The sequence below is a fragment of the Anabrus simplex genome, chromosome 6, assembly GCF_040414725.1.
Source record: "Anabrus simplex isolate iqAnaSimp1 chromosome 6, ASM4041472v1, whole genome shotgun sequence".
NCBI classification, from domain to species: Eukaryota; Metazoa; Arthropoda; class Insecta; order Orthoptera; family Tettigoniidae; genus Anabrus; species Anabrus simplex.
The window spans coordinates 305,253,919-305,273,532 of NC_090270.1; the positions used below are offsets into that span (position 1 = coordinate 305,253,919).

Below are 19,614 nucleotides of genomic sequence, written 5' to 3' on the forward strand. Positions count from 1 at the left end.
GGGGGTTGTAGTAAGGGTGTAAAGGAGAGAGCATATTTGTCCCTGGTGAGACCCCAACTAGAGTATGGTTCTAGAGTATGGGACCCTCACCAGGATTACTTGATTCAGAAACTGGAAAAAATCCAAAGAAAAGCAGCTCGATTTTTTCTGGGCGATTTCTGACAAAAGAGTAGTGTTACAAAAATATCGGAAAGTTTGGGCTGGGAAGACTTGGGAGAAAGGAGACGAGCTGCTCGACTAAGCGGTATGTTCCGAGCTGTCAGTGGAGAGATGGCGTGGGAGGACATCAGTAGACGAATAAGTTTGAGTGGTGTCTTTAAAAGTAGGAAAGATCACAATATGAAGATAAAGTTGGAATTCAAGAGGACAAATTGGGGCAAATATTCGTTTACAGGAAGGGGAGTTAGGGATTGGAATAACTTACCAAGGGAGATGTTCAATAAATTTCCAATTTCTTTGAGATCATTTAAGAAAAGGCTAGGGAATCTGCCACCTGGGCGACTGCCCAAAATGCAGCTCAGTAGTGATTGATTGAAAGAAGGTATATTTCACTCAAAAAACAAGGAAGTATTTGTTAATTCTTCATTTAAAAATCACCCAGTTGTGTACCATACAAGATATAAGCTACCTGTATAATCGAGAATTCATTTGAGGCCTACCTGTGTTTTGGGAATTCCAGGTTATGTTAGATTATGGATAGCACTTGACAGTGTCCAAGCTTTAGATAACCTAAAATGTGTCTGAAAATCAATGCGGTCATAGTCGTCGAAATATGTCGCACGTTCTTTTATCCACCTTGGATATTTATTAATTGCATAATGTTGATCATATTCCTCGTGCTGTGATTTTCTCTTTCAATCAGACATTCCAGTCGTTTGCGAGCTGCCATCTTGGAAGACTATTATCTTAGATTTCCCATTTTACCGGCCAATCAATCTCCGGTAGAACTTTAAACCGGGATATTACCCGTTATCCGAGATAATGTTGTTGGTGAATACAAACTTAACTATTATCTCGGTTTACGTAGCATTATAAACTAAGATAAAAGCTTTTACTCGTGTTAGTGAATTACTGTATCAGTAAATTTGCACATATGAACAATTACCGTAAGTCGGAAGTAGGTGGTCTCTGCCTCCTTCATAATTAAGCATCATTAACAGAAGCGGCAGATGACCTACAAGTATTAACGAGCACATGTAAGCCAATTATCGGTGTATTGAAGCTCCTATTCCTTCCTTCCTTCCTTCCTTCCTTCCTTCCTTCCTTCTTCGCGAATAGCATAAGCTACACTCAAACACTACGCAGGTACGCCTATTCACCATTCTTCCACTTTGCTATACTACTACTACTACTACTACTACTACTACTACTACTACTAATAATAATAATAATAATAATCGAAACGTGCATATAACAGCAGAAACCGAAGCTTCACTTAGGACAGCAACTTGCTAGAGTAGCTAACTCGCTCAGTTTACCGCAACTGTTCACATGGTTTTGAGAGGCACTCTACCAGTGGCGGGGCGTGGATAAAACGTCCCGGAGGTTCACTGATTCGAAAAATACCGTGTTCGTATTTATTGTTACTTGTATTTAGATAGATGTAAGTATAGTGACATTGATTAGCAACGCGACTTTCCTTTTAAGACACACGGCTGCATCTCGAAGAAGTTATCAAAACAAGTAATGGAAGAGAGTGAATATGAGGTGCACTTACTTTAAGCTGATCCAGTTTCCTCTGATTTTGAAAACTTTGCTTGCGCAGGAATACCAGCCTCGGGAGGTCATCTGAGTAGAGGACCGGGTGAGTTGGACGTGCGTTTAGGGGCGCGAACCTGTTAGCTTGCATCCGGCAGATAGTGTGTTCAAGCCCTACTGCCGGCAGCCCTGAAGATGGTTTTCTGTGGTTTTCCACTTTCACACCAGGCAAATGCTGGGGCTGTATCTTAATTAAGGCCACGGCCGCTTCCTTCCCACTACTAGGCCTTTCCTATCCCATCGTCGCCATAAGACCTATCCGTGTCGATGCGACGTAAAACAATTTTTTTTCTGAGTATAGAGGGGTTCGATTTCCACCTCAGCAATCCTCGAAGTGATTTTCCGTGGTTTCCCACTTCTCCTCCAGGCAAATGCCTGGATGGTACCTAACTTAAGTCCACGGCCGCTTCCTTCACTCTTTCTTGTCTACCCCTTCCACTCATTCCATCCCCCCACAAGGCCCCTGTTCACCATAGCAGGTAAGGGAGCCTGGGCGACGTACTGGTCCTCCTTCCCAGTTTTATGTACGACCCATTGTTTCACGCTACAGTACACTGCCCTTGAGGCGGTAGAGGTGGGATCTCTCGCTGAGACCGAGGGAAATTCCAACCCTGGAGGGTAAACGGATTAAGAAAAAAAGAATTATTATTATTATTATTTTTTTTACTAGGGGCTTTACGTCGCACCGACACAGATAGGTCTTATGGCGACGATGGGATAGGAAAGGCCTAGGAGTTGGAAGGAAGCGGCCGTGGCCTTAATTAAGGTACAGCCCCAGCATTTGCCTGGTGTGAAAATGGGAAACCATGGAAAACCATTTTCAGGGCTGCCGATAGTGGGATTCGAACCTACTATCTCCCGGATGCAAGCTCACAGCCGCGCGCCTCTACGCGCACGGCCATCTCGCCCGGTATTATTATTATTGTTATTATTATTATTATTATTATTATTATTATTATTATTATTATTATTATTATTATTTGAATGCATTATACCATCTGTAATTGGAGAAGCGATGACTCTGTTGATGGTAAATAATCAAATCAAATCAAATCAAATCACTCGAAAACGCTAGTGATCAGACTCCAAATACAAATAATGCGCACCGAACTCGATAGCTGCAGTCGCTTAAGTGCGGCCAGTATCCAGTAATCGGGAGATAGTAGGTTCGAACCCCACTGTCGGCAGCCCTGAAGATGGTTTTCCGCGGTTTCCCATTTTCACACCAGGCAAATGCTGGGGCTGTACCTTAATTAAGGCCACGGGCGCTTCCTTCCCAGTCCTAGCCGTTTCCTGTCGGTACGACGTAAAGCAATAGCAAATAATAATAATAATAATAATAATAATAATAATAATAATGCGCAAGCTAGCAGTGAACAAATCGCGTGCTTTGGAAGAAAACTCGTCTAGGCCTCTGTGGCACAACACTAGTCACTAGATGTGTCCACTACATACTAATTAAACATTTCGCGTCTGTACTGTACCTACAAAGAACATGGAAGTCACCGGGCGAGTTGGCCGTGCGCGTAGAGGCGCGCGGCTGTGAAGCTTGCATCCGGGAGATAGTAGGTTCGAATCCCACTATCGGCAGCCCTGAAAATGGTTTTCCGTGGTTTCCCATTTTCACACCAGGCAAATGCTGGGGCTGTACCTTAATTAAGGCCACGGCCGCTTCCTTCCAACTCCTAGGCCTTTCCTATCCCATCGTCGCCATAAGACCTATCTGTGTCGGTGCGACGTAAAGCCCATAGCAAAAAAAAAAAAACAAAAAAAAAACATGAAAGTCAGTAGTGTAGCCAGCCAGAATCGGCCGATATGGGAGGGTATAGTTACAAAATGATGACAGAACAGAATGAAGGTGCTTGTTTGTGTGCGATGCACTCATGCGAGACTTGTCATTATGACACTGACAAGTGAATTATGTTGATATTCAGATTGCAGTTCGCTACACAATACAGAACAAGAGATCAAGGTTAACAGTTTTACAGCAATCCGTAGATTCAGTTTACAATCTAAAATCTAACTTTCGAGGCTTCCTAGAAAATAGATTCAACAGATCTGTTACTTCTACAATTTTGTCTCTGAATGTGTATTTAGTTTATTATCAGTTGCTGTTTATTTTATTTTATTTTTGTAAAATTTTCAAAGGTCCGCCTCTGTGGTGTAGTGGCTAGTGTGATTACCTGCCACCCCCGGAGGCCCGGGTTCGATTCCCGGCTCTGTCACGAAATTTGAAAAGTGGTACGAGGACTGGAACGGGGTCCACTCAGCCTCGGGAGGTCAACTGAGTAGAGGGGGTCCGTGGTTTTCCACTTTTCCTCCAGGCAAATGCCGGGTGGTACCTAATTTAAGGCCACAGCAGCTTCCTACCCTCTTCCTTGTCTATCCCTTCCAATCTTCCCATCCCCCGACAAGGCCCGTTCAGAATAGCAGGTGAGGCCGCCTGGGAGAGGTACTGGTCATTCTTCCCAGTTGTATCCCCCGACCCAAAGTCTCACGCTCCAGGACACTGCCCTTGAGGCGGTAGAGGTGGGATCCCTTGTTGAGTCCGAAACAGATTAATAAGGAGAAGAAGAAAATTTCTATAGGAAGGGGTCTATGCCCAATATCCACCCCAGCCCCCGCCTTGGCTACGCCCCTGGTGGAAGTGCATAGGGTAGATTACGCAGTCTTGAAATTACGTACCTCTTCAGTTGACAGTCTTCATACACACCACAAATGATATCACTGTTTCATCGAGATCAATACATACAATCGCACGTTCCCCGCGATCTGCTACACTCACTTTATACTGCACTCAACAAGAGACTGTCACGTCCTGCCACCGTTTCTCCTGCGCGCTGTGCCGGTGAGGCGGTGAAGCGCTAAGTGACCTTCAGGTGTAAGAAGTATGACTCACGCGTTTCAAGTGAGCCTAGCCCTGCTAAACTGATAACATTCCAGCCGTAGTTAAAAAAGAAACGTCCTTATCTTGAACATCATGACTAATAGTGATATGATATCGTGATTCTTCGTCGAGAAATGTGGTACGGTACTGTCATCCAGTCCAAATGATAATCGGGATTAAAAGTCAGGTAGTGCGTTTCACGAATGGGAGAAGTCGTCTCAGTTTTAATTACTGCATTGATGAGGTGAAAGTTTCTGATGGGGATCACTGTAAGTACGCCGGGCTGAGTGGCTCAGACGTTTGAGGCGCTGGCCTTCTGACGCCAACTTGGCAGGTTCGAACCTGGCTGAGTCTGGTGGTATTTGAAGATGCTCAGATACGTCAGCCTCGTGTCGGTAGATTCACTGGAACGTAAAAGAACTTATGCGGGACTGAATTCCGGCACCTCGGCGTCTCCGAAAACCGTAACAATAGTTAGTGGGACGCAAAGCCAATAACGTTATTATTATTATTATTCACTGTAAGAACATAGTTGTTAATAAAAGAAAGTACGGTATCTTCATTGGGATAATCAATAAAAGGGAGTGTAAATAAAGCGTCTGCACATGGTTATGAGGTTATTAGGGTTTGTAGTAAGGATGTAGTCCGTCTTTGTGGTGTAGTGGTTAGCGTGATTAGCTGCCACTCCCGGAGGCCTGGGTTCGATTCCCGACTCTGCCACGAAATTTGAAAAGTGGTACGAGGGCTGGAACGTGCTCCACTCAGTCTCGGGAGCTCGACTGAGTAGACAGAGGTTCGATCCCACTTCAGCCATCCTCGAAGTCTTTTTGGATTGTTTCCCACTTCTCCTCCAGGCAAATGCCGGGATGGTACCTAACGTAAGGCCACGGCCACTTCCTTCCCCGTACCTTAGCTGTCCCTTCCAATCTTCCCCCCCCCCACAAGGCTCCTATTCAACATAGCATGGCAGGCTAGGCGAGGTACTGGCCCTCCTTCCCAGTTGTATTCCCCGACCTAGAGTGTCATGTTCGAGGACACTGCACTTGAGACGGTAGAAGTGGGATCCCTCCCTGAGTCCCAGGGAAAAATCAATTCTGGAGGGTAAAGGGATTAAGAAAGAAAGGAAGGATGTAAAGGAGAGGGCATATAATTTTCTGACAAGACCCCAACTAGAGTATGGTTCTAGTGTATGGGACCCTCACCAGAATTACTTGATTCGAGAACTGGAAAAGGTCCAAAGAAGAGCAGCTCGATTTTTTATGGGTCATTTCCGACAAAAGAGTACCGTTACGAAAATGTTGCAGGGTGTGGGCTGGGAAGACTTGGGAGGAAGGAGACGAGCTGCTTGACTAAGTGGTATGTTCCGAGCTGTCGGTGGAGAGATGGCGTGGAATGACATTAGTAGACGAATAAGTTTGAGTTGTGTCTTTACAAGTAGGAAATATCACAATATGAAGATGGAATTCAAGAGTACAAATTGGGACAAATATTCGTTTACAGGAAGGGGAGTTATGAATTGGAATTACTTACCAAGGGATATGTTTAATGAATTTGCAAATGCTTTACAATCATGTAAGAAAAGTCTAGATAGAGAAGATAGGGAATCTGCCACCTGGGCGACTGCCCTAAATGCAGTTCAGTGGTAATTGATTTGAATTTGAACTATTTCGTTCCATCGGTCTGGCAATTTCAGCTAACATATTCCATTCAAGCCATTGCTAACTGGAACGTAGGTGAAGCTCCATGAACTCACTACCATGACGTATTTCGTTACACATAGGAGTGGATCGAGACGAAATTCGTATCTGTGCAAAAAGTTTTCTTCGGCGCCACACTTGTTGTTACCCACCTCCCGAGTTTATATCCCACACGCGAGCCGTCCACACACTGACCTGACCCATCGAAATACTAGTGGCGTATTATTCTGATGCCAATCAATCAATCAATCAATCAATCAATCAATCAATCAATCAATCAATCAATCAATCAATCAATCAATCAATCAATCAATCAATCAATCAATCAATCAATCAATCAATCAATCAATCAATCAATCAATCAATCAATCAATCAATCAATCAATCGCCCGGTGGCAGATTTCCTATCAGTTGTTAATTTGCTTTTCCGTTTTCTGAGAATTTGGAAATTTATTGAACACGAACATTTTCCTTGATAATTCATTCCAATTCCTTACTCCCTTCGCCCCTATTTGTCCTCTTGAATTCCACTTTGATCTTCATACTATGATCTTTCCTACTTTTGAAAGTTTCGCTCAAGCTTTTTCGCATACTAATGTCACTCCGCACCCGTTCTCCACAAACAGTTCGGAACATACCGCATAGTCGTGCATCTCGTCTCCTTACTCCCGGGTCTTCCCAGCGCAAAGTTTGCAACATTTTCGTAACATTACTCTTTTGTGATTAGCTGTCATCCCCAGAGGCCCGGGTACGACTCCCGGCTCTAGCACGGAATGTGAAAAGGATGGCAGGTGAGGCCGCCTGGGAGAGGTACTCCGGTCTTCCTCCCCAGTTGTATCCTCGACCAAATTTTCCACACTCCAGGACACTGTCCTTGAGGTAGTAGAGGCAGGATCCTTCGCTGAGTCAGTGAGAGAAACCAAAACTGGACGGTAAATAAAAAATGAAAACGTTTTACGGCTGGTTGCCCTTCCTGACGGCCAGCTCAGTTAAGGAGCGAGTGAAGATTAAACGAATAATGCAATGACAGTTTATCCTTCCCACTCCTAGCCCTTTCCTATCCAATCGTCACCGCAGTACCTATCGTCAATTGTATCGTGGTGGTGCATTATTCTGTGTGTATTATTTGCATTACTTTAGAAAAGGAGCGGCGCCGCCAACTTTTTCCACGAACTGAACGGCGTGCAGTGGTCGGATCAACCTGCAGTAATTAGACGTCCAAAACAGAATGACGCCTCTGTGAACAGAGTGAAATGATAGGGAAAAGCGATGAAAAGGGTCAACGTTATTGGAGCCGGCGAGGGATTTTCGAAGGAAGACCAAGTTGGTTCTTTTGACAATAGTTTCTATTGAGGCGATGTTAGGCGAATGAAAATGGGAACCGTAAGTTTTTAGACTTTTTAGCCTCTCCGCAAGTTGTATTCTCTGAAGTTTATAGATATCTGAGACTATGGTAGGACTCCAGGCATGAAAATCATAGGTTAATATTAATTTCACCCTGGTGAAGTAGGCTGTTCATAGGGCCCCTGATTTGAAGCCTTTTTGTTCGTGCTAAGAAATCCCACAAATTTCACCGCTTTTTACCGTTGCCTCTTCCGTCTGCACGTTCCATTTCAAATACCTTGAAACAATGAATCCTAATCTAAAAGTTTAATACTTGAGCGCTGCGGTATTATATTCTTATTTAATTCATACCTGTTCTCTAGGCAGAAAACGATTTAGGAACATACCGTACGGTATGTGAAAAAAAAAGTGTGTCCTCGTGCAGAGGTGGAGCACCTCTTCTCAGGCACACCCCCAGTGGAGGCGACCTGCATTTAGCATTTAACCACATACCAGACCTGCCGTTCTTAAATCTCTAGCAGTACCGGGAATTGAACACAGACCTCTGAGGACGCTAGCTAATTGCGGTGACCGTTATACTACGGACGAGTATGAGGAAGATATGAAAGGTATAGAATCTGTTATAGATTAGTGTGACCTTAAATTAATGTATTTTATTACAAACATAGCAGTAAATAGCAATGTTTACATTATTTACAACATCATATACGTGTTTTTTAAATTTCAATTAATCTTGCTGATGCTGAGTGGTAGAGTGCCCTTAGCCGAGAGCAGAAAGGATTTGGCATCAAATTCCATGGGCACTGGAGTGCCCTGACAAGGCGCCACCTCGAAGTTAGCGATGAGATGTGCCAATCCAGCTTTGGCCTGCAAGATTCCCAAGCGCATTCCTGCCAGAAACAAAAGTAACATTTGACATGTTATGATGTGGGTAATACATAAGTAACAGGGAATCTCGACAATATGTTTCAGTTTCATTATTGATAAATACAGTACTAGACTTACCAAGGCAAATCCTGGGACCTTCTCCGAAGGGCATATACGAGTAGTTGGGTCTCGAACGCTTATTCTCCTCAGTAAAACGTTCAGGATCGAAGCGTTGTGGATTCGGGTAATACTGAGAGTCGTAATGGATACCGCTGAGTGAAATGATAACTACATCTCCCTTGTCCAATGTGAAGTTTGTGCCCGGTAGAGTGTAAGGCTGCAGCACTTTGCGGTCCAGGAAAGGAAGAACAGGATACTTCCGCAGCGTCTCTGAAACAGACAATGCTATTGGTTCAACGTCGAATCGCTTTCGATACAATGAATAATAAGAGCATCAATGAGAAAATGTCCTGTACATTGAATGAGTTAGAAATATTGTTCCACTGCTTTTACATAACTATTCGAAATGGTTTAAAAGTAGCGCGGAACAAATATAAATGTAAATGCAATAAGTATTCCATCTACACAGTTATTAAAACTGGCCATGGGGAGGGGAATTGGGCTTGTCGAGTGGTAGGGGGACAAGAAATTCCAGGGTTGATCTTTGCTGATGATGTATTATTGTTGACGTCGACAGCTGGGGGGCCTGCAAAAGAGGTTGAATTAGGTTTCGATTTTACGAAAAAATGGTCATTGAAGATCAACTACAACAAGACAAAGGTGATGGTCTGTAGCAAAGGGAACAAAAAGAAACCGGGGAAAATAAATGGGGAAGAAATAGCCGTGGCGGATAAGGTTGAATAACTGGGGGTGATGATAAGCAGAAATGGTAGTTGGGTTGAGCAAATTAGGCGAGTCAAATGAAAAGGCCAAGCTGCACTCTCAGTAATTAGGATATCGGAAAATAAATTTCATGGGTGTAGATTATGATATGCAAAGGATGGTGTTTAAAGCAGTAGTGAAGAGTAGAGTGCTGTATGCTTCTGAGGTTTGGGGGAGTAGAGAAAGTGTGTGGGATATTAGATCAGATAGGGAGTAAGTTCTGCAATATTGTTATGGGGTTGCCACTGTGTGCTGCGAGCGCAGGGGCAAGTGTTATGTGTAAAGAATATATCAGGTTTGACATTTTAAAAAGAGTTCTTAGTTACTGGTGCAGGTTGAGAAAAGGTGAAGGGGGCCTAAACAAAAGAAGAGCAATTGTGGTGATTACTGGGTTGATAAGGCGAACAATGCTTTGGATCGACTGGGTTTAGGTGAGTACACAGTTCAAAAAATATGGGGACATGTATTTTAATGTCTGGTATGTGAACGTTAATTTGGTAGATTGTGTTCCAATGGTCCTATAGCATACGTTGAGACCTTAGCTACTCAGGGTTTGTCAAATCGAAGTTATACTCCATCTATAGGCGTAGCCATGCATTAAACAGACAGATGACCTCTTAAAATAAAGTGAACAGCGGTGGGTCTGTGTGTCGTGGTGAGATACACAGACTACTGCGGTTGAGCACGTTGTACGTAAACCAGCACACCCCATGAGACATCTTAACGAGGTTCAAGTCTCAAGGGCCATCACTTTGATCCGGGAAGAATGGACTTTTCGTCGTGTTGCTGTGGATCTCAATGTCTCTCCGTCAGTTATTAAACGCTTGTGGAATCGCTATAATGAGACAGGCCAGCTCACAAGGAGGACTGGACAATGTCGTGGACGCATAACAACCCCACAGGATGACCGATATCTGACCATCTGTGCGTTGCGGCGCCGTTCAGCAACTGCAAGAGAAATGCAGCAAGACCTCAGGAGGATCACTGGAGTCACGGTCTCTGACCAGACAGTAAGGAACAGGTTAAGAGAAGTGTCCTTACGACACAGGCGTCCTGTTCGAGTGCCCCGTTCAACGCAGCAAAATCGCGCATCTCGCCTTCTGTTTGACCGTACCCATGTCAACTGTTAACTTCCCCAATGGAGACCTGTGTTATTCACAGACGAGTCCAGATTTTCTCTGACACAGCGTGATGGACGTCAACGTGTGTGGAGACGCCGTGGTGAACATTACATGTAAAATGTTGTCCAGGAAGGCGACCGATTCGGACGAGGTTCTGAGATGATGTGGAGTGGCATCAGTATTGATGGCCGTACGGATCTTGTCGTCATTCTTGGTAATCTTATCGCTGTGGGGTACATCGAACAGATACTGCTACAGCATGTGTTGGTTGCTGCATACGGTGTTGGCCCTGAATTCGTACTCATGCACGACAATGCCAGGGCTCATGTTGCGCACATCACCAGAGATGTCTTGCGAGAACTGGACATTCAAAAGATGAAATGGCCAGGAGTGAGTCTCGACCTTAATTCCACCGAGTATGTGTGGGATAGGCTTGACAGAAGTCCTGTTCCACCACAGATTCTCTAAGACCTCGAGAAGTCTCTCATTGAAGAATGGGACCTGACACCGCAACGTGACATCCGTCGACTTATACGGAGCATGCCGCTTAGGTGCCAAGCTATGATTCATGCTCGTGGAGGACACACATCACACTGAATATCTCCAACAGTGTTAAAAATTCACTCTGGAGCACTGTTATCACTTTGTTTTCGTCCCTATTTGAACATTTCTGCTTGTGTTCTGAAAATGAACGCGAATCCATCGATGCCCTTTTGTATACTTCAACGCTAAAGAATAAAGGTTTAGTTGGCTTATATACCTGGGCGTGAGGTTTTGTTTTGTGGAGCATGGCATACGTTCAAAAACATGTTCCCCTAATTTTTTGAACTGTGTATTATAATATTGAATGAGTGAGGAGAAGTGGTGTTTATTGGAAACATGTGATTAAGCGGACAAGATTTATTGCCGAACAAGAGCTCATAGCCGAATGCTACCCTAAAGAAGTTTATGAGGGTAAATCAGGATTTGAATATGAAAGTGGCAAATGTGAACAGGATGGTGAGAAGAGGCTTAATATGGAGGGTGTTTGGAATGTACTCGTATATGAATAGAGATTGGACTAAGTTAAAAGTTAATACGATGTGTAATTATGTGGTGACGAGAGAGAGGATTTCCATTTATTGACAGTGTGTAAGGAAATGGTTGAAGAGAGACGTGTATTTATGAATGAGAAGCAGTTGAAGTTGATTGCTCAACCGTATAACGGAGATAAGCATTTAAAGTGGTTAGTGGCAGAATGAACGTGTGCGGGAAATTTACGTAAGTTTTTTTTAGCAGAATTAGGAGTAGATGTTCACTCGCACTAAAAGCTAAATCTGAGGTGTATCAAGTAGAGAGACACAATGAACTAGGTAGTGGGTAATCCTGACGCATGAAAGGTGTAGGATATCACTTTACTCAGTGCAGGAGAATGGAGGTCTTCCCCGCTACTGACTAATAGTGCGAGGGGAAGGGAGGGTGAGCGCATGTGTTCCCGTGGAGGGGGTCGCAGCATACCGAGAGGTATTATGCTGGGTCAGGAGAGTTAAGGGGCCCATTCACAGTCGAGCCGGTTGGCGAGCCGGTTGGCGAGCCGGTCCATGTATAAAATCCCCATCCCGAACCCGACTGGCTCGACCGTGACCATACACTGGCGAACCCGTTGGCGGACCAGTCCGCCAGTCTGTATTGCAAATAGTATGTGCATTGCCTAGTTTTTGTTATGGCCCAACGAAAACATTCCAAAGTGGCTGTAGCTGTTGCAGCATTATTATGCGTTGATGAACAAAAGAAGAAGAAACGTGTGTGGATGAAGGAATAGTTGAGAGATAAACCACGATTTTCACACGTCAGCCTATTAAGAACTCTGTGCGTACAAGAACCTGCAGATTATAAGAACTTTCTGCGTATGGACAGCGACAGTGTTTGCGAATTGTTGGAGTTGATTCGGCCAAACGTAGAGAAACAGGAGACACACATGAGAGATACCATCAGTGCTGAAAAGAGGTTAATTGTAACATTGCGATTTCTAGCGACGGGGAAAAGTTATGAAGACCTGAAATTTAGTAGTGTAATATCTCCTCAGCTATTTGGAAAAATCACTCCTGAGACGTGTTGGACAATCTTCGATACGCCGCAGCCGGAATATTTGCACGTAAGTAGGCGTACACAATTTTGATTGTGATGTATTATAAGATCGTTTTTATATAACAAACGTAATATTCTTTTGAAAAAGTGATTACTTTGAGAAATGTTATTTCACTACTCATTCGAATTACAGAAAATTTCACTATTGTAGTAATGTATGATACATACTTACAATATTAACAACTTAAGTGCGGAGGCGCGAGAGGCATATATGTCATAGCAGAATGGTCTATAGGCTAATAATATTTGAAGGAGAGTATCTGGAGACAATGGATTCTGCTTCTTCTTCATATTATTATTGTTATTATTTATTATTAGTGTTTGAATGTCGCACAAACACACGGAAGGTATTGCGTGACGCAAGGATGGGAAAGCTCCAGGACTCGCCCGGTATATTTCAATAAATTATTCCCAGAACTGCTTATTCTCCTCAAAAGTCATTGTTATTCGAGGTAGGCCTAATTAACTCACACAGAAACAAAATTAAGCTACAGACGAAATCACAGAGAGCCGGTCAGGTAGTGGCCATACACACACTGACGGGTTGGCGAACCGGTCGGGTGCGCCGGCTTAAGCAGGGAGCACATTGCATCCGTCCCGCTCGGTTCAGTTCAGTTCAGTTTCCCGCGTATAGCTGTCGAACCGCCAACACTGATCTAACCTCGAACCCAACCCTCAACAACCCACCATACACCTTCGAGCCGGTCAGTGCGACCAAGGTCACGAACCGGCTCGACTGTGAATGGGCCCATTTAGGGCAACACGTGCGATCACTCACCCAAGAAGTAGACTGGAGATGCCATCAACCTTATATTGCATTGTTGATATTGTTTTGTTTTTATTTTGTGTTTAAGTTTTGTTTCCTTTCTATTTGCATTTCTATTTTCGCCGTAAATATCATTAGGTTCAGAAACTGTATAGATCTGGAGGAAATAAAGGTTGATTTACTTACTTTCAAAAAATTAAAACTGAAGGAATTTTCCTTTTTAGTGATACAATCTGAATTTTCATCCCGTTTATCAGCATGACATTGTCTGCCGTCCATCTCATAACTTCGTCGAGGTATTTTCTGGAGTTGTTTACAATCCTGTAACGTATTTATTACTCTACTCAGTATAACATCGTCCAAAATAAGCCTTATCTGTGGCTCCAATTCTTTACTTATGTCATTTGTATCAAAGGAGTGTTGAAGGAAATTTTACGGCTGCCTATAGATACGCCCAACTCAACGATGTACACTCATCGTAAATATAAAATTCTTGGTTTGTTCAGAGCTGAATGGGAAGTTGTTCTCCAATAACTCAATGGATTGACTCTACAAAAAATTTGCAAATCCATACATCACTAACTCCCTCAGTCTGGATTAGGAAAGTGACGTCTCTCCATCAATTGAAACTAGTAAGACCTAGACACATTTTAAATACCGGGGCCAATTGTATAGATCTTAGTAAAGTTAGGATTGAGCTCCGTGACATGGAATGTCAAGCGTGCTAATAAAATTGGATCAATTACTTTTAATCAGATCTACTGAATACCTGTTTGTACTGCCTGACCACTTCTTAGACATTAAGGAGAAAATGCTTTCAACAAATTCATTTGACAATGGAACACTCATTCCAAAAGACACAAGTTTTTCTAATTCTATTAGTTTCTGTTGTCGTTTATGACTAGTAAACACTGACAACCACTCGTTTGACGCATATTCTGTACTCTCCAAAATACTGACAGGAATGTTCCCAACAAGACAAAACTCTCCTTATTTCAGTCAATTGGAGGGAATAATAACTTTACAATTTACTCAGATTTAGTCTCAAACAGTATGAACGACCACGTTGGAAATTGGAATGGAAGACCTACGAAAGTACGCGGCCAGCATGTCCAGCTTTACCAGCAAATGGCGAGACATCACGGTATTTCGTTCTTCTGAGGCTCCAGAGAGAACATAATGGAGCTACTTTGAACTTTAATGGCGCTCAAATCAAATACGGATTTTAAAATATTTAGAGACAAAGAAAGATAAATGCTCGTTTTTACAGGCAACAGTTCATAATACAGGACGCAAAATTTTCTACCTAAAATAGGGGATGTCCCATAAAATACGGGACAGGTGGCAACCCTAATGGTGATACAGTCCATGTGACTTGAATCTAAAATATCTGCTGTGTGATGCTACAGCCCTGCGAGAAAGGCTTTACTTGAATAATCTTTCTTAAACCCGAACTGCCTTCTATCAACTAGTTGATAATTTCACAAACATGCCTGATATAATCAGAAAGAATGTTTTCTCAGATGTTACATGAAACACATGCCAAGCTGATTGGCTTGTTTTATACAGAGTGTTAGGGGTATACGTGCAGATATTAAGCTAGTCGGCAAAGAAAAAATACATCTCACAATATATGCTATGTACTTTTTACTTTGTCCTATTAGTTTGCCCATAACTGAGCCAAATATTTCAGGACCTAATGTGTTTTGAACGGCCGTAGCAGGATATGCCTGTTACGTCATTCTGTCCACACGTAGTGGAAGTACAGTAGCAGAGTATAGGGCTTGTTGAACCTGTTTCTTATCGCAGGCCAACGCATGTTGTTGTGCACTTCCCCTAAAGCCTTGGCAAGTAGGAGAGGATGACTCACGTGCCAAGCCACTTGCTGTACTCGAAAAGCGGTCTAGGGTACTCTGTGTGAAATGTACACAGAATTCTTACAGTGACCTCGAAGATACGTACCAGCACATACATGCGAATCAAGTATTGTGTAGTTGTGTGTGATTTATAAGACGTCAATGGCATTACTCAGTGATCCAAGCTGACAAAATGAAAGGAAATAGTTAATAAGTAAATGAAAAATGAGCGCAACATTTCTGTGCTCTTATTGCGACAGTCTACGATGAATTTCTGACAATAGACAATGCGAGTTGTCTATGCTTATTCATAAACTTTTCAGGTCAATGAAAGGACGGTGGCCACTGAAAGAAAAGGCTGTAAGTATTCAGTCATACTGTTATTAATGAAACAGATTTCAAAAACCGTAGCTGCAACTATGCGTGAACATTGCTCGAAGGAAAAATAGCTACTGTGGATTTTTTTTGCTAGTTACTTTACGTCGCACCGAGGCAGATAGGTCTTATGGCGACGATGGGACAGGAAAGGGCTAGGAGTGGGAAGGAAGCGGCCGTGGCCTTAATTAAGGTACAGCCCCAGCATTTGCCTGGTGTGAAAATGGGAAACCACGGAAAACCATCTTCAGGGCCGCCGACAGTGGGGTTCGAACCTGCTATCTACCGAATACTGGATACTGGCCGCACTTAAGCGACTGCAGCTATCGAGCTCGGTCTACTGTGGAATTGCCGCCGGGCATTTCTAATAGAAGGCTTATTCTTCTTTTTCCTAATCTGTTTACCCTCCAGGGTTGGTTTCCGGACTCAGCGAGGGATCCCACCTCTACCGCCTCAAGGGCAGTGTCCTGGAGCGTGAGACATTGGGTCGGGGGATAAAACTGGGGAGAATGACCAGTACCTCGTCCAGGCGGTCTCACCTTCTATGCTGATCAGGGGCCTTGCGGGGGAATGGGGAGATTGGAAGGGATAGGCAAGGAAGAGGGAAGGAAGCGGCCGTGGCCTTAAGTTAGGTACCATCCTGGCATTTGCCTGGAGAAGTGGGAAACTACGGGAAACCACTTTCAGGATGGCTGAGGTGGGAATCGAACCACCTCTACTCATTTGACCTCCCGAGGCTTAATGGACCCCGTTCCAGCCCTCGTACCACTTTTCAAATTTCGTGGCGGAGCTGGGAATGGAACACGGGCCTCCGGGGGGTGGCAGCTAATCACACTAACCAATATACCACAGAGGTGGACAGAAGGCTAATTACTGGACAGTAAGTGTCGATAGGTAATGTAACGGACCCGTTTAATTAAAACTTCCGTAATAATAATGTTACTACTACTACTACTACTACTACTACTACTACTACTACTAATATCTTTACGTTTCACTAACTAATTTTCACGGTTTTCGGAGACGCTGAAGTGCCAGAATTTTGTACCGCAGTACTTTTTTAAATGCAAGTAAATCCACAGACACGAGACAGGCGTATTTCAGCACCTTCAAATACCACCGAACTGAGCCGCCATCGAGCCTGCCAAGGTAGGATCAGAAGACCAGCGCTCTATCGTCCGAGCTACTCAGACCGCCATTGGAGCTTAGAGTAAGTTGATCGTGCGGTTAGGGGCGCGCAGCTGTGAGCTTGTATTCTAGTGATAGTGGGTTCGAACTCCACTGTCGGCAGCCAGGAAGATGGTTTTTCGTAGTTTCCCATTTTCACATCTGGGAAATGCTGGGACTGTACCTTTATTAGACTTCGAACGCTTCCTTCCCACTTGTATCCCTTTTCTCTCCCATCGTTGCCGTAAGACCTATTTGTGTCGGTGCGACGTAAAACAATTTGTAAGTACATGTTTCGGTAATTTCGGAGACATGTCTGCAATTATAATATTAATAATAATTCGGACCTGTTAAAAGTTCACTATTTGCTTGAGTGTTTTCTGACAGATTACGAGCTACAAAGTTTGAGTGGGGCGATTAACTTTTATTTTCATAATAGTTAGTAATAATAGACTAACACAGTTTTTATAATAATATTGTTAGTGGCTTTTCGACGGATGCAAACTGACAGCTGCGCGCTCCTAATCGCACGGTCAACTCGCCCAATAATAATAATAATAATAATAATAATAATAATAATAATAATAATAATAATAATAATAATAATAATAATACATCTTTACGTGCCAATGGAAACGCGCGGTGTCGGAATTTTGCCCACAGGTATTCTTTAACGTGCCTGTAATCTACCGATCAGAAGCGGTCGTATTTGAGCACCTTCAAATACCAGCGGACTGAGCCAGGATCGAGCCTGCTAAGTTCATTAAACCAGTGCTTGAACCGTCTGAGCCACTTAGCCTGGCAACGTTTATTTTGATACGTTTAATAGGCACTGCAAAATCAGCAGTAAGCTAGAAGGCTTTCATTTGCATTTAAACATGTTCTCTTCGGTTGGAAGCACGAAAGGAAGGTACGTTTAATTAATTTATGTTCATAACATGTCCCTTACTGGTATGAAGTAAAACGTTCGATGTGTTTTGACATTTCAGTTCCGATACTACTCACTTGGAAATCATATCCCATGCATTCTTTCGTTGACGTAATAAACTTTATTTACATAGACGTCAACACGGGATGTTTCTGCATACGGCGAGTTGCACTCCCAAAAGACCATGATATTGAAATCGCACTGTGGGAGAATATTCCACGTAAGCAGTTCGACAAAAGCACTAGACGTGTCTCGTAACGATTCGGTTGTCTGCTGTACCTAGCGACGGAGATGTGGCTGGACGGGTTCCCGCCCCTACATGAAACCGGTCTGTCTGACCTTGACCTGAATAACAGCTGTCAGAGATGCGAATTATCGTCCGTACTAGTACGCGAGTTACTTCGTAGTAGTAGCATCAGTACCATTATTTGAATAATGCCAGTGTATGAATACCACGAATACCATGATATGCTGCTAGTGTATCGTGTGGCAGAACAGAACACGGGTCGCCCTTCATGAATCTATCGGGAGAGGCTTCGAGCAATTTATATTTTGTTTTTTATTCACTACGAGTTAAAACAGAGGACACTTTGCGGTTTAAGGGCCGATGACATTAAGACAGCAATAATCATCATCATCATTGTCGTCGTCGTCGTCACCATCATCATCACGTATAAATATTCAATAAAATAATTGTTTTATATTCATCATTACTGAAATAGGAAGTATAAGTTAACATTTAACTTAAGAAGGTTGCCTAGAGTGTTTTGTTAATTTACAAAAGAAAAATTAAAATTTCTTTTAGTGTAAGGCAATCTGTATGTTTTTCTTTTCTAAACTGTTGTACTGTAATGTTTAACATAGGTATATTTTTTTGTTCACAGGCGTTTTCGTGTACGTTCGTAAATCCGTACTTTTCTATTCGAGATAGTCTTGTTACCGTCCACCTGGAATTACGGAGCCCGTACTGTATGTTAGTTCATTATTTTTCTACAACAGAGTGTTACTCATGCGACTGTAGTTCCTACGACCACGCCACTCTTATGTCTGTGTCACTAATGTGCGCTTTGTTCGGCTCTGTACTGCTTGACCATGTGGCTCTCGTTACCTTCTTCTGCCTCTTCTTCTACTGGAGCCTTATGTCTAATTCTACCGACATCATCTTAACACGCAGTAGCGTAATCTGTTGCGATTTACCGAGCTCGATAGCTGCAATCGCTTAAGTCCGGCTCCATGGCTAAATGGTTAGCGTGCTAGCCTTTGGTCACAGGGGTCCCGGGTTCGATTCCCGGCAGGGTCGGGAATTTAACCTTAATTGGTTAATTTTGCTGGGACGGGAACTGGGTGTATGTGCCATCTTCATCATCATTTCATTCTCATCATGACGCGCAGGTCGTGGATACAGGTGCTTATGTACCACAACATCACCGGCTTTCGGGCCGGCTCCTTGGCTAAATGGTTAGCGTGCTGGTCCTTGATCACAGGTGTCCCGGGTTCGATACGCAGCGTAGTCGCGAATTTTAACCATCATAGGTTAATTTTGCCGGCACGGGGGCTGGGTGTGTGTGTTGTCTCATAATCAATTCATTCTCATTACGACACGCAGGTCGCCTACGGGTGTCAAATCGAAAGACCTGCTTCTGGCGAGCCGAACTTGTCCTCGGACACTCCCGGCACTAAAAGCCATACGACATTTCATTTCAGTGTGGCCAGTGTCCATTATTCGTGAGATAGTGGGCTCGAACCCCACTCTCGGCAGCCCAGAAGATGGTTTTCCGTGGTTTCCCAGTTTTACACCAGGAAAATGCTGGGGCTGTACCTTAATTAAGGCCACGGCCG

At 43.5% G+C, this 19,614-nt stretch overlaps 2 protein-coding genes across 2 annotated transcripts in view; both read right to left on the minus strand.

The window, feature by feature from the left end:
- Positions 1-4,609, minus strand: part of LOC136876510 (cytochrome P450 6j1) — an 81,370-nt gene extending 76,761 nt beyond the window's left edge. Inside the window, exon 1 of the mRNA XM_067150524.2 lies at positions 4,444-4,609. The gene's annotated coding sequence lies outside the window, so the exon portion shown is untranslated. The remainder of the gene's footprint in view (positions 1-4,443) is intronic.
- A 3,710-nt stretch (positions 4,610-8,319) lies between these two features.
- The window catches only part of LOC136876514 (cytochrome P450 6j1), a 96,225-nt gene continuing 84,930 nt past the window's right edge, over positions 8,320-19,614 (minus strand). The window contains exons 5-6 of the mRNA XM_067150528.2: positions 8,692-8,943; positions 8,320-8,576 (exon numbers count right to left, since the gene is read on the minus strand). Of these exons, the coding sequence (XP_067006629.2) occupies positions 8,410-8,576; positions 8,692-8,943 (419 nt within the window). The 3' untranslated portion in view covers positions 8,320-8,409. The remainder of the gene's footprint in view (positions 8,577-8,691; positions 8,944-19,614) is intronic.